At 52.8% G+C, this 14,074-nt stretch overlaps 1 protein-coding gene across 5 annotated transcripts in view; it reads left to right on the top strand.

The window, feature by feature from the left end:
* ARAP1 (ArfGAP with RhoGAP domain, ankyrin repeat and PH domain 1) overlaps positions 1 to 9,250 on the top strand; it is a 108,617-nt gene extending 99,367 nt beyond the window's left edge. For 3 of the 5 annotated variants that reach the window (XM_058184809.1, XM_058184806.1, XM_058184808.1), the window contains exons 27-34: positions 57 to 170; positions 982 to 1,124; positions 1,951 to 2,033; positions 4,096 to 4,146; positions 5,665 to 5,728; positions 6,275 to 6,430; positions 7,790 to 7,827; positions 8,278 to 9,250. In XM_058184809.1, the coding sequence (XP_058040792.1) occupies positions 57 to 170; positions 982 to 1,124; positions 1,951 to 2,033; positions 4,096 to 4,146; positions 5,665 to 5,728; positions 6,275 to 6,430; positions 7,790 to 7,807 (629 nt within the window). In that variant the 3' untranslated portion in view covers positions 7,808 to 7,827; positions 8,278 to 9,250. Of the gene's footprint in view, positions 1 to 56; positions 171 to 981; positions 1,125 to 1,950; positions 2,034 to 4,095; positions 4,147 to 5,664; positions 5,729 to 6,274; positions 6,431 to 7,211; positions 7,301 to 7,789; positions 7,828 to 8,277 lie in introns of those variants that run through there. The other 2 variants (XM_058184810.1, XM_058184807.1) reach the window with 2 other exon arrangements.
* The last annotated feature ends 4,824 nt before the right edge of the window (positions 9,251 to 14,074 follow it).

The raw sequence follows: 14,074 nt of genomic DNA, 5'->3' as shown, positions 1-14,074 counted from the left end.
TTTTAGGCCTCCCTTTCTCTGCCTTCTCTGTCCTCCTCCTCTTCCTCCCGGTGAAGAGCGCCCCCTGCACTACAGCGAGAAGGTGCTCCCCATCGTCCACAGCCTGGGAAAGGACAGCTACCTGGTGGTGAAGAAGCAGCTGTCCATGGAGAACATGTTGCTTTACCTGGGTAAGTGGAGCAGACACTGGGAGGGACTGGGAGGGAGGGGGACCCTTTCTGGGCAGGAAGGGAGGCTCAGAGACCAGCCTCCGTCCATCCACCCTGTCGCCTGGAGAAAGGAGTAGCTTGGGGTCCTTCAGGGTGGGCACTTTGGGGGCCTTTTCAGGGCTGGGGAGGGAGGGAGGGATGAGAGGGAGGAAGGGAGGAAGGAAGGGGAAAGGATAGGGATGAGAGGGAGGGAGGAGAAGTGAGTGGGAAGGAAGGGAAGGAGGGAGGGAGGGAGAAAGTAAGGGAGGGAGGAAAGAGGAAGGGAAGAGGGAAGGAAGGAAAGAAGGGAGGGAGGAAGAAAGGAAGGGAGGTGAGAGAAGGAGGAGGACAGAGTGGGAAGGAAGGAGAGGAAGAAGGAAGGAGGGAAAAGAAGGGAGGAGAGAGAAGAGGAAGGAAAGTCTCCCCTACTTCTCCCCATGGCAGTGACTTGCATTGCCCCAAGAGCAGCTGGTGGGGACAAGGTGGGTTCAAGAAGCCATGCCCCGTGGGCCCCCCTGGTTAGAGGAGCTGTGTCCCTTTAAGCAGCGAAGGATCACTGGGAGGCTGTGGGGCTGCCCCCACCCCCGTTCCTGCCCTCCTGCCTGTGGCCCTTGAGTGCTGCCAAGAAGACACCCAGGGTGGAGTGGGGACAACTGGGAGGAGGGGTCTCCTGGGAACCCCCCAGAGGGTCCTCCTCCCCTGGTCTTCCCCAAAGACCTTTCAGAAGTGCCTCTGTCCCTGCCCCAAACGGCCTCCTCCATGCCCCTCTTCCTCTCTCCCTCCCCCCCCATAGCCAGCAAGGTGGGCGACAGCAAACACGGCTTGATGAAGTTCCGCGAGGAGAAGAACGTGCTCGGAGTGGGGCTCAGCACCGGATTCCACGACCGATACTTCATCCTCAACAACCACTCCCTCCGCCTCTACAAGGAGGTCCGGGTAGGTCCCCTTCCTCCGACTTTGCGCCAGCCATCCGTCCACCCACGCCCGACTTGCCTCTGGGCTTGATTGCGGCAAGGCGCCCCACGCGGGGCTGCCCTTGAAGAGTATCCGGAAACTTCCATTGGGTCAAAATGTGGCCGCTTGCGTGGTTTTCTGCAAAACTTGGGTTGCGCGTGGGACGCTTCTCTTGCGGAGGCTGCATTGGCTGTCGATTTGCTTCCAGTTCAAGGTTGCTGGTTGTCACCTTGAAAGCCCTGGATGGCCCAAAGTCACCCAGCCAACTTTCACGGCTAAGGCGGGACTAGAATTCACCGTCTCCTGGTGATTGGCCCAAAGGGCCACGGTGTGGCTCAGGCTGTAAGAAGCCTGTTATTAAAACACAGCTGCCTGCAATTACTGCAGGTTCTAGTCCCACCAGGTCCAAGGTTGACTCAGCCTTCCATCCTTTATAAGGTAGGTAAAATGAGGACCCAGATTGTTGGGGGGGCAATAAGTTGACTTTGTAAATATACAAATAGAATGAGACTATTGCCTTACACATTGTAAGCCACCCTGAGTCTTCGGAGAAGGGCGGGATATAAATGTAAACAAAAAAAAAAAGTCACTCAGCTGATTTTCATGGTGAAGGAGACCAAAGTGGCTCCCTATGTCCACCTTTAATGCCCACCTTTAGTGGTGGACATGGATTTTGAAGGCAGCCACCCTGCTTTTGGAGGTGGGATGTGGCGCCCCTTGTGGGGAACCTGAGCTGGCCCTCCTTTGTAAGCTGTGGGGACGTGGCCCCCTTTTTTGCCGTTCACCCGGCCCTCCTTCTGTTGCCCAGAGCCATAAACCGGAGAAAGAATGGCTGGTGAAGAACCTGAAGATCTACCTTGGAATTAAGAAGAAGGTCCGGCCACCCACTTGGTAAGTGGAGCAGATGCCCATCTCTGAGTCCCACCTGAGGGTTGTCCCTGCAAAGGGGAGCCATCCCAGCGCAGGTGGGTTAAACCCAGTGGTGGGATTCAAGTAATTTAACAACCGGTTTTCTGCCCTAATGATTTCTCCCAACAACCAGTTTGCCAAACTGCTCAGAAAGTTAACAACCGGTTCTCCCGAAGTGGTGCGAACTGGCTGAATCCCACCACTGGCTAAATCTGAGTTTGTAGAGCAAGATCCACAAAGACCCATTGTCAGGCTGCCTCTGATTATATCTAGGAAAGAATACACCTTGACTTCATTTGAAAATAAAGAAAAGTACTTTTACTAGGTACATCTTGATTGCAGCAGTATAAAGTTGAATCTGAGACAAAATATGGCTAACAATCTATATCCCCCCTGTTTCTCCCTCCTCTTCCCCAAGAGGTCATCAGGTCTGGTCCAATGCCAGCTCCTTCCCGGGGTCCCGTGGTAATCTTCTTCCGCAGGTCTCTGGCTGTCAATCATATCAGGAATGCAATGTCCGTTAGAGTTCGCGCTCAAACATTCCTGTTGAATTCAAAACATTAATCTCCCCTCCCCCCTTAATTATGTCAGACCGACACTCTTAAAGGGCCCTCTCTACTTAACTTGAATCCAAGAGCTATTTACATTAGAAATAAAATCCCATGCTATCTAACAACTGAATATAAGGAATACAAAAAGATGTGAATACAATACAAAAAGATCTCTTCCCATAATCCTAAAAGCTTTATCCAAAAACTTTCTACTATTGACCTCACCCCATTCCTAAGAGGACCATAAGGGGCGTGCATAAGCGCACAAACGTGCCTACCGTTCCTGTCCTATTGTTTTTCTTTTCTTCTTTCTATATATATGCTTATACCTCCTTATATTTACCCATATATGTTTATATACTATATAATCTTTTGTATGATTCCTACATATATTGTTGTGACAAAATAAAAATAAATAAATAAATAAAAAAATAAAGTGAAGATTGGAGTGGAGGCTGACACCCTGGATGGTCAACAAGATAAGGCAACCATTCCTGTTTTGGGCCAGCAGGGGGCAGCCTTGCTCCATGGAACAGGTCTTGTCCAGCCCCTGACCCACCAGAATAGACTAGACTAGACTAGACTAGACTAGAATAGAATAGAATAGAATTTTTTATTGGCCAAGTGTGATTGGACACACAAGGAATTTGTCTTGGTGCATAAGCTCTCAGTTTACATAAAAGAAAAGATACCTTCATCAAGGTACAGCATTTACAACACAATTGATGGTCAAGGGGAGTGACCCCTAAAGGTGTAAAAGGGCCTTCTAGAGGTACCCAGGATGGGCAGATGAAGGGAGGGAAGCTGTTCCTTTGGCTGCAGGTGGCCCAGAAGAGAATGCGAGCTGCAGGGGAAAAGAAAATCTCCCCCCTTGTGGGGTTTCTGGGGTTGATATGTGGGGCCAGCCCCCAAAGTGCCCTGCATCAAACCCCAGAGCCTTAATCCAGGGAACCGGCCTCCCCAGCCCTCCATCACCCCACAGAGTCCCTGGAAGACCGGCTGGTCGGTGCAAAATTCAAATCCGAAGCTCGCTCCAATCTCTGCATCGTTTTCATAGTCTGGGCATCTGTTTTGGCTTCCTGCTGCAGCTGGGGGATTGCATGGAAGCCCCCTCCTCCCGTACCCAACCCCTCCAGCCTCTTCAGCCTCTTGCATGAAAGACCCCCTTCCAATGTCTACGGAGATTCTCAGTCATCCAGGTCACGGTTGTCCCTAAAGTGTTTTTTTTTTTTTTTTGCAATGAAGACATTTCGCTTCTCATCCAAGAAGCTTCATCAGTTCTGGAGAAGGAAAGGGAAAAAAAAAACAAGGAAAAAACTAAGTCCAGTCCCAAATACTCCAGTGTCCTGGTTGGAATACTCTCTGGTGCCCCCTGCAGGCTGCCAACGGGGGGGCGGGGGGAGCGTGAAGCCAGGTGGGCCCCAGGAGCCAGGGTGGGAATTTGTGTGCACACCCGCACAACCTCACAAGGTCTCCTTGTTTCTCTTTTCCAGCTGGGGCTTCACTGTCTTCTTTGAGAACGAAAAGATGGAGAAGCAGCAGTGGTAAGGGGCCCGGGGCCGGCAGCTGGAGGGATGGGGGGTGGGGTCCTTGGTTTGATGCTTATCCTGACCTATAGCTAAAAGGCCAGGGGGCTGGAAAATATTAGGGTTCGACCCCACTAAGGCAACCCTCCTTAGTCCATTCCAATATTTTCTTGCTTCTGTCCAATCGTGTCCAGGGTTTAGAGACCTTTTGGCCGTGCAGTTTCTTGGCAAGGTTCTTCAGAAGTTGCTGGCCATTGCTTCCTTCCTAGGGCTGAGAAAGAGTGAGCGGCTCAAGGCCACCCAGCCAGCTTTTGTGTGTAAGGCGGGACTAGAATTCCCCATCTCCTGGTGATTGGCCCAAAGTGTCACATAGCCGTCTTTCCTGCCTAAGGTGGGACTAGAACTCCCCATCTAGTGATTGGCCCAAAATCGCCCAGTTGGCTTTCATGCCTAAGGCAGGACTAGAATTCCCCGTCTCCTGGTGATTGGACCGAAGTGTCACCCAGCCGGCTTTCCTGCTTAAGGTGGGACTAGAACTCCCCATCTCCTGGGGATTGGCCCAAAGTGTCACCCAGCTGGCTTTCATGCCTAAATCGCAACTAGAACTCCCTGTTTCCTGGTGATTGGCTAAAAGTCGCCTAGCCGGCTTTCATGCTTAAGTTGCAACTAAAACTCCCTGTCTCCTAGCGATTGGCCCAGAGTCACCCAGTCGGCTTTCCGGCCTAAGGTGAGACCAAAACTGTCTCATTCAGTGACGCCGGGCGGCTTACAATTCCCAAAGTGTAAAAACAATGAAACAATGCAATCAATAAGAAGCATTCTAAAAACCATTAAAACATATAAAATAAAATAAAAAAACATAGCAGCTGAGTTACTTAGTCAGTTATCAATACGGATAGTCCTCAACTTATAACGATTTGTTTAGTGACCGTTTGAAATTACAAGGGCACTGAAAAAAGTGACTTAGAGTATGACCGTTTTTCACACTTACGACCATGGTCACGTGATAGAAATTCGGATGCTTGGCCACTGACTCATATTTATGACGGTCGCAGCGTCCTCTGTGTGTGTGTGTGACATGATCCCCTTTTGCGACTGTCTGACAAGCCCGGTCAACGGGGAAGGTGGATTCGCTTAAGAACCGTGTTGCTAACTTAACGACCGCAGTGATTCGCTTAATAACTGCAATAACTTGCCAAACGGGGCGACGTTCTCCTAACAACGGTCTCGCTTGGCCGTGGACATTTTGGGCTCCCTCGGGGTCGTAAGTCGAGGACTCCCTCCACAGCCAAGGAACGGGGGGTGGGGGGGCCTTGACCCCTTCAGCACCCCAGGCTCAGGAGCCCAGCCAGGGGTTTTAAAATCTTGCCCAAAGGCCAGCAAGGTTGGGGGCCCTTCTCATCTCCGAGGAGAGGAAGGTCCCCCAAAACAGGGGCCGGTGCAGAAAAGGCCCTGCGCCAGGAGCCCCTCTTCTGGGGGGGCAGGATGGGCTTCTCCTTCTCACTCTTCGGCCCCCTCCCCTCCCCTCCCCGGCAGGTACCTCTGCTGTGACACCCAGATGGAAATGCGGACGTGGTTTGCCAACTTCCTCTCCATGCAGGTAAGGCAGGGCAGCCTCCGTCTGGACCGCGGGGGTGGGTGGGTGGGTGGGTGGAGGCATTCCAGGGAGGGTCTCCTTCCTTGGTCTTCCATGTCTGCATCCCGGGATTGAGGTCCTTCTCCTGGAACCCCTCTTGGGGTGGGTCCTGCTCTGAGCAAGGGGGGGGGGCTGCTTAGGGGACGGGACTGTTTGCACAATCCCTCGTGCCGCCAGCTGTGTTTGCACACTTGCCATTTGACGCAGGAAGCTTCCCCGCTGCCACCTCCCCTCCCCCTCCCCCTCCCGCCAAGTGCAGAGGTCTCTTTCCAAGCTTTTGCAGTCCCTGAGAGTTTGGCCTTGAGGCCATGAGGACTAGAAACTTGTTCTGTTTTGGCCACACAGAGCAGGCTCCTGGCTTGCTGAAGGGTCCAGGGTGTGACGCTGACCCTGATAAGAGTCCCTGTTTGTGCCCTGGATGGATTGGGCTTCCCGAAGGAGAAAGATGCCATGCCCTTAATCGCTCTCTTTCTCCCCCCGCCCCATTTACTCCGACCCCCCCCCCTCCAGCACGGAGGCAACATCTGGCCTTCGGAGTCGTCCAAGGTCCGGCTGCCCCAGGCGCCCCCAGATTCCCGGCTGGGCAACGTCTCCCTGATCCCCCTGCGAGGGAGCGAGAATGAGATGCGGAACAGCGTGGCTGCTTTCGTGGCTGACCCTTTGACCGTGAGCCTTGACCCCTCCCCTCCCCTCCCCTCCCCTCCCCTCCCCTTTCCCTTCCCTTCCCTGATTCTCTTTCTCGCCCTTTCTCTATTGTCTCTCGCTCTTCCTTCCTTCCTTCCTTCCTTCCTTCCTTCCTTCCTTCCTTCTTTCCTTCCTTCCTTCCTTCCTTCCTTCTTTCCTTCCTTCCTTCCTTCCTTCCTTCCTTCCTTCCTTCCTTCTCTTCTCTTCTTTTTCTGTTTTCTCTTTCTCATCTTTCTCCCATCTATAATCCATTTCTTTCCTGCCCCCACCCTCCCCCTTTCCCTTCCCCTTCCCTTGGGTGGTTGGGGGCCCCTGGTGATCTTTCTTTCTTTCTTTCTTTCTTTCTTTCTTTCTTTCTTTCTTTCTTTCTTTCTTTCTTTCTTTCTTTCTTTCTTTCTTTCTTTCTTTCTTTCTTTCTCTCTCTCTCTCTCTCATTCTTTTCTTCCTTTCTCTCTTTTCTCTCTCTCTCTTTTTCTTCTTTCGTTCCTTCCTTCCGTCCTTCCCTCTTTCTCTTCTTTTTCTCTTTGCTTTCTCCTTCTCATCTTTCACTCAACTATAATCCCCTTCCTCCCCCCTCCCTCTCCCCCCTCTCCTTCTCTTCTTCCTCCATTGTTTTCTCCTGGACCTGGGTGGTTGGGGGTCCCTGAGGTCCTGGTGGGAGCTGGCTCTCTTCCGTGCACCCAGAGGGGTCCAACCTGAGGACCCCCCATCCTGTGCAGGAATCCCGGGATCTCTTCTGACCTTTGCCTCCTTCTCCCTGCAGCTCCTTCGGGATGTGTGAATGTGGCAGAGGCACACCAGGTAAGTTGACCGGCCATCCTACAGCGGTCAGGGCGGTTGGCCCTCTGCCTGGGGAGGGGGGTGGGGAGGAAGGACCTTTGGGAAGCCCATTTTGTCCCCTGGGGCTGGGGAGGATGCCAGATTTTGTGGAGATCCTGGACTGGCCTTTTAAACGGGCAGCTGCTCCTCTGCTCCCATAGCCCAGATCTCGACACAAATCCTGTGAATGCTGCCCCCAACCCAAATTCTTCCACAACTCTTTTTCTTCCTTCCTTCCTTCCTTCCTTCCTTCCTTCCTTCCTTCCTTCCTTCCTTCCTTCCTTCCTTCCTTCCTTCCTGCCTGCCTGCCTGCCTGCCTGCCTTCCTCCCTCCCTCCCTCTCCCCCCTCTCCTTCTCTTCTTCCTCCATTGTTTTCTCCTGGACCTGGGTGGTTGGGGGTCCCTGAGGTCCTGGTGGGAGCTGGCTCTCTTCCGTGCACCCAGAGGGGTCCAACCTGAGGACCCCCCATCCTGTGCAGGAATCCCGGGATCTCTTCTGACCTTTGCCTCCTTCTCCCTGCAGCTCCTTCGGGATGTGTGAATGTGGCAGAGGCACACCAGGTAAGTTGACCGGCCATCCTACAGCGGTCAGGGCGGTTGGCCCTCTGCCTGGGGAGGGGGGTGGGGAGGAAGGACCTTTGGGAAGCCCATTTTGTCCCCTGGGGCTGGGGAGGATGCCAGATTTTGTGGAGATCCTGGACTGGCCTTTTAAACGGGCAGCTGCTCCTCTGCTCCCATAGCCCAGATCTCGACACAAATCCTGTGAATGCTGCCCCCAACCCAAATTCTTCCACAACTCTTTTTCTTCCTTCCTTCCTTCCTTCCTTCCTTCCTTCCTTCCTTCCTTCCTTCCTTCCTTCCTGCCTGCCTGCCTGCCTGCCTGCCTGCCTGCCTGCCTGCCTTCCTTCCTCCCTCCCTCCCTCCCTTCCTCTTTCTTTCTTTCTTTCTTTCTTTCTTTCTTTCTTTCTTTCTTTCTTTCTTTCTTTCTTTCTTTCTTTCTTTCTCTTGCAGGTTGGACAACGGAAGACAAGCACAACCAAGGGCTGCCCATCCACTTGAGGCTGGTCCAGCAGGGTGGGGAGGGAGGGGTGCCTAATATCCAAGACAGACTCTTTGGGGTCCACGGAAGACCAAAAGCAGCAAGAATGACTCCTCCAACCAGAAAGGAGTGGGGGTGGGATGGGGTTCCAGACAACCTGGACTTGGAAGCCGGTCACCAAAGCCAACGGGGTCATTTCTGTGCCAGGAACAGGATGTTGCCCCCTCCCCCCCCCCACGGTTTGGCAGCTTTCTTGCCTGCAGCCTGGACTTCTTGGGGGTCTTTGCCAGCCCCCTCGAAGCTACCCCAAGGCCATCCCTGCCCTTTCACCATCTCTGATGGACGTTGTGTAGCCTGGGTTTTACCAGGCACCGGAATGCTTTTTGGGAAACAAGAATTTTCGGGGTGCAATAAGAACCCCCCCCTGTGCTTCCCCAGCAGATCGAGCTGGGAGGGGAGGAAGGTCACAGAGGAGCCTTTGCTCAGCGGAGTATTTGGGGTGACTCGGAAGGGATCTGCTGTTCACCCCAAACATTTCAGCTCCCGTCCCTTTTTCTGAACCCCTAAAATCAGGGGGCACCAAGCGCAGAAGAGGGAAGCTGCATCCATCAGGGTGACTGGCTGCTCATCCCTCCTTTTTGGGGTCCCCAATTCTGCACCCCTGTCTCTTCTACAGACTCGGGGGGGGTGTCTCTTGCCAGCAACTGCCCACCTGGAAGAAGGAAACACGGACAGCGGCGTCTTGGTACAAGCAGTGCAGAGGGTACCAAGACTGCAGCTGGCAGGGTGGGGGGGCTTCTCTCTGCCCCTTCCTCCTCCAGGGACAGAAAGCCCACCTTTGCACGGGTGCTGTGAAAAAGGGACCGGGGGGGGGATCATTTTCAACCGATGTATTTTTTATTTGTCTTCTTTTTGTAATCAGAATAAAATTGTTAGAAGGAATTGGAGTTGGTGGGGGGCTTGCGAGAGGTTGGTGGAGGGCTTCTGCCCAGTACTGGTGGTGATCGTGGTGGTGGGTGGGCTCCTCTGTTGCTTTAGACCCCGGTTTTTCAAAGTTGGCAACTTTTAAGGTGTATGGAACTCCCAGGATTCCCCAGCTAGCAAGGGAGGACTACAATTCCCAGGATTCCCCAGCTAGCAAGGGAGGACTACAATTCCCAGGATTCCCCAGGCAGAATGGGGGAAACTTCAACTCCCAGGATTCCCCAGCTAGCAAGGGAGGACTACAATTCCCAGGATTCCCCAGCTAGCAAGGGAGGACTACAATTCCCAGGATTCCCCAGCTAGCAAGGGAGGACTACAATTCCCAGGATTCCCCAGGCAGAATGGGGGAAACTTCAACTCCCAGGATTCCCCAGCTAGCAAGGGAGGACTACAATTCCCAGGATTCCCCAGGCAGAATGGGGGAAACTTCAACTCCCAGGATTCCCCAGCTAGCAAGGGAGGACTACAACTCCCAGGATTCCCCAGGCAGAATGGGGGAAACTTCAACTCCCAGGATTCCCCAGCTAGCAAGGGAGGACTACAATTCCCAGGATTCCCCAGGCAGAATGGGGGAAACTTCAACTCCCAGGATTCCCCAGCTAGCAAGGGAGGACTACAACTCCCAGGATTCCCCAGGCAGAATGGGGGAAACTTCAACTCCCAGGATTCCCCAGCTAGCAAGGGAGGACTACAACTCCCAGGATTCCCCAGGCAGAATGGGGGAAACTTCAACTCCCAGGATTCCCCAGCTAGCAAGGGAGGACTACAACTCCCAGGATTCCCCAGGCAGAATGGGGGAAACTTCAACTCCCAGGATTCCCCAGCTAGCAAGGGAGGACTACAATTCCCAGGATTCCCCAGGCAGAATGGGGGAAACTTCAACTCCCAGGATTCCCCAGCTAGCAAGGGAGGACTACAACTCCCAGGATTCCCCAGGCAGAATGGGGGAAACTTCAACTCCCAGGATTCCCCAGCTAGCAAGGGAGGACTACAATTCCCAGAACTCCTCAGCCAGCTAGGATGGTCTACAATGTCCAGATTTCTTCAGCCTGCCGTTGTTAAGTTAATATCACGGTTGTTAAAGTGAATCTGGCTTCCCCATTGACTTTGCTTGTGAGGTCACAAAAGGGGACCCCAGGACCGTCATAACATGAGTCAGTTGCCAAGCGTCTTGATCACGTGACCGTGGGAATGCTGCAACGGTCGTAAGTGTGAGAAACGGTCATAAGAGCGCACTTTTTTTAGGGCTCTTGTATTGAACGGTCACTTAGCAAGTGGTCGTAAGTGGAGGACTCCCTGTACTACAATTCCCATCCAGGTTATTTACCCTGAGCTCGGACTGGGGCTGTCAAGATACTTTCCCGCTGCTTCCTGCCGTGTTTGGTTCTCATGGGAACCATAATGTTGGATAACCATCTAACTGAGATGGTGTAGGGTTTCCTGCCTGGGCAGGGGGTTGGACTAGAAGGCCTCCAAGGTCCCTTCCAACTCTGTTGTTATATATATTATATATAGTGTCGTGTCCCACTCCTCCTCCGACGACCGAGTCTGGGAAGTCTGTCTCAAGCGTGGCCACGAAGCCTCTGCAGCTTTGCCAAAGTCCTGTCAGAGTTCTCAGGGCAGGCAGGAATCCAAGGTGTGACTTCAGCAATCCAGATGAGACTTTGCCTGACTCAAGGAATGCCAGAAAGCAGATCCTTTATATAGGCCATGGGGGGTGGCTCCGTGACTCAGCACTTATCCAGGCCTGCCCCTCCCTTCCTTTTGCTGACGTCGCCTCTCCATTCTCCGGAAGCGGGGATCTGTCCACCCTCCAGCTGCCGGCAATTCTAGCTCGTGACTGGCTTCAGGCTCCTCATGCTCACACGCTGTGGAGGGGGGGGATTATTTGCTCAGTGTGTCCGGGCATGGTGCCAGGGCTGGGGGCTGGAGGCATGCCAGGCCATTCGTCTGCACTATCAGTCTCTGGCTGAGATAACAGGAGATGAGAGGGGCCCAGCTGCGGAGAGGGGGGCGGGCGAGGCACAACACATAGTTTGTTTCAAGAGCCCTCTTTCGTGGCTATGTTTGCAGGCTTCATCCTGGCGTGTTTTTTTCCTCCACCTGCTGCTGGGGTTGAAAGCATTTTTTTATTGCTTGGAAGGCTGTTTCATCCTTGATCCGTTTTTCCACTCGGGCCTCCCGGCAAATATTCACCGTGAAGAGTAGAAGAAGCAAACGGGACCCATTTTGTCCTTTCTCTCCCAAACCACGTAGTTGCAGCCGGGCTAACAAGCGATATCTGGGGATCCTCCGGGAGTGAAGGACACGGAATGAGAGGCAAATTCCAGGGAATATGAAAAGAAATAGCAATTTATCCAGGCAGACAACGACGAAGGGAAGCAGTGGGCTCCCTTGGGTTGAATAGAATCCTAGTGCTGGAAGGGACTTCTAGTCCAGCCCCCTGCTCGGGCAGGAGACCCTCGACCATTCCAGACAAAATGGCTGTCTAGTCTCTTCATGGAAACCTCCAGGGATGGAGAAGGAAGGAAGGATGGAAGGAGAGGAGGGAGGGAGGGAAGAAGGAGAGAAGAAAGAAAAGGAAGGAAGGAAGGAAGGAAGGAAGGATGGATGGATAATAGCATAACCAGAGTAACTAAGTTGGAGGTCTTCTTGTCCTGTTCTCTACCCAAGCAGAAGACCCTTTCCTATTACAGACAAGTGACTGTCCAGTCTCTTCTTAAAAGCCTCCAGCGATGAAACCCTTAGAACTTCTGGTGGGCAGCTGTTCCACTGGTTAATTGTCCTCACTCTTAGGAAGTTTCTCCTTAGTTCCAGGTATCTTCTCTCCCTTGTTGAGTTTCCATCTATTGCTTCTTGTCTTCCATTCGGGTGCTTTGGAAAATAATTTGACCCCCTCTCCTGTATGGCAGCCCCTCAAATACTGGAATCCTGCTATCATGTCCCCCCACCCATGTCCTTCTTTTCTCTCGACTGGCCAAACCCGAATCCTGCAACCACTTTTCCTATGTTTTTGTCTCCAGGCCTTTCATCGTCTTAGCTGGTCTTCTTCGTACTAAGCAGGAAGCCCTCTACCATTCCAGACAAACTGCTGGTCCCATCTCTTCTTAAAAACCTAGAAACCAAGTGGGGGGGGGTTACCGTCAAAGCAGAGAGGGGAGCGGTGACCCCCGCTTTGCCTTCGGATGACCCCAATTCCAGCCCCGACGATCAGAGAATCTGCCTGCAACAACCAGGCAACCAGGTTTGCAGCTGTTCCCAGCTTGGTTTGCAAAGACCAAGCAACCAGAAGCAACCTAGAAGGGGGCTAACCGTGGTGCAGGCCTGAGCTGGTCCATTTTGCTCCGGGAGGGTGTCCAGGGGCGCCCCTTCCTCTCAGAGCCCCCTCCCACCAAGGGCCTCCACTTTCTCCCACATACTTTTCTCTCAAGGTGGCTTGGACAAAGGCCAGAGAAGCTAATGCAAAGGTTGCCTCTGTGGCTAATGGAAGGGAGGCTTTGCATCCGGTGGGTGGGTGGGTGGGTCCCTTAGTAAATAGCCCCCTCCCCCCTTAGCAGGAGGGCAAAGGATGGGGGGGGGGAATTTAGGGCTCCGATTAAAACAGGCGACCCAGCAGAGGGAGTGGAAGCATTTTAGAAACACGAAAAGAGCCCACCTGGAACTAAGCAGACATTTCCTAACGGTGAGAACAATTACAGGGAGTCCTCGACTTACGACCACAGCCGAGCCCAAAATTCCCGTTGTTAAGCGAGACTGTTCTTAAGTGACCTTTGCCCCATTTTACAACTTGTATCGCCAGCGTTGTTGAGTGAGTCGCTGCACTTATTGACACGGACAAGAAGCAATGGATGGAAACTCAGCAAGGGAGAGAAGCAACCTGGAATTAAGGAGAAACTTCCTAAGAGTGAGGACAATTAACCAGTGGAACTGCCTGCCACCAGAAGTTTTGGGTGCTTCATCGCTGGAGGTTTTTAAGAAGAGACTGGACAGCCCCCTATCTGAAATGGCATAGGGCCTCCTGCTTGATCAGGGGGGGGCTAGTCTAGATGATCTCCAAGGTCCCTTCCAGCTCTATTCTGATGCTGATGATTCTGATTCTGAATCCGGCTTCTCCCTCGAGTTTGCCGCTCAGAAGGTCACAAAAAGAGATCACGTGACCCGGGGAAACTGGGACCGTCCTAAATACGAGCCGAATGTCCGAATTTTTATCATGAGGGATGCTGGAATGGTCGTAAGTGGGGAAAATGGTCATAAGTCACACTTTTTCAGTGCTGCTGTCATTTCGAACGGTCACTAAATGAACTGTCGTAGGCCGAGGACTCCCTGCAGTCCCTCCAGAAATTGTGGGCACTCCAACCCCCAAGAAGAGACTGGACAGCCATTTGTCTCCTGCTTGGGCAGAGGGTTGGACTAGAAGATCTCCAAGGTCCCTTCCAACTCTGTTCTTCTGATTTACCGTTTACTGATCATTGTGCACAGTTCCTTCCTCCAGCTGTGGGGAAACACAGCAAGAATTTTGCTTTATTTGCTGTTGCCTTCACCCCAATCTCCTTCTCCTTTCTCTCCGCCCCCCCTCCCCCTGCCCTATTCTCCCGGAAGGGTTTATTATCTCTCTTGTTTTTCTACCCCCTAATTCCCAAATCCTTCCCATAAAGCTTTGACATTTGAGAATCCTCAGTTTTCTCCGCTTTAATGCTAGCCAGCCTGATATTTACTCAGCCAGCTGCTTCTCAGGTTCTCGGGGAAGGAGATGCGCCCAGCTGACTCCGTGTTTGTGGAGACACA

Source organism: Ahaetulla prasina, chromosome 5 (genome assembly GCF_028640845.1).
Source record: "Ahaetulla prasina isolate Xishuangbanna chromosome 5, ASM2864084v1, whole genome shotgun sequence".
NCBI classification, from domain to species: domain Eukaryota; kingdom Metazoa; phylum Chordata; class Lepidosauria; order Squamata; family Colubridae; genus Ahaetulla; species Ahaetulla prasina.
The sequence above is the reverse complement of the archived record's forward strand: the minus strand, read 5'-3'. Positions and strand labels throughout refer to the sequence as shown.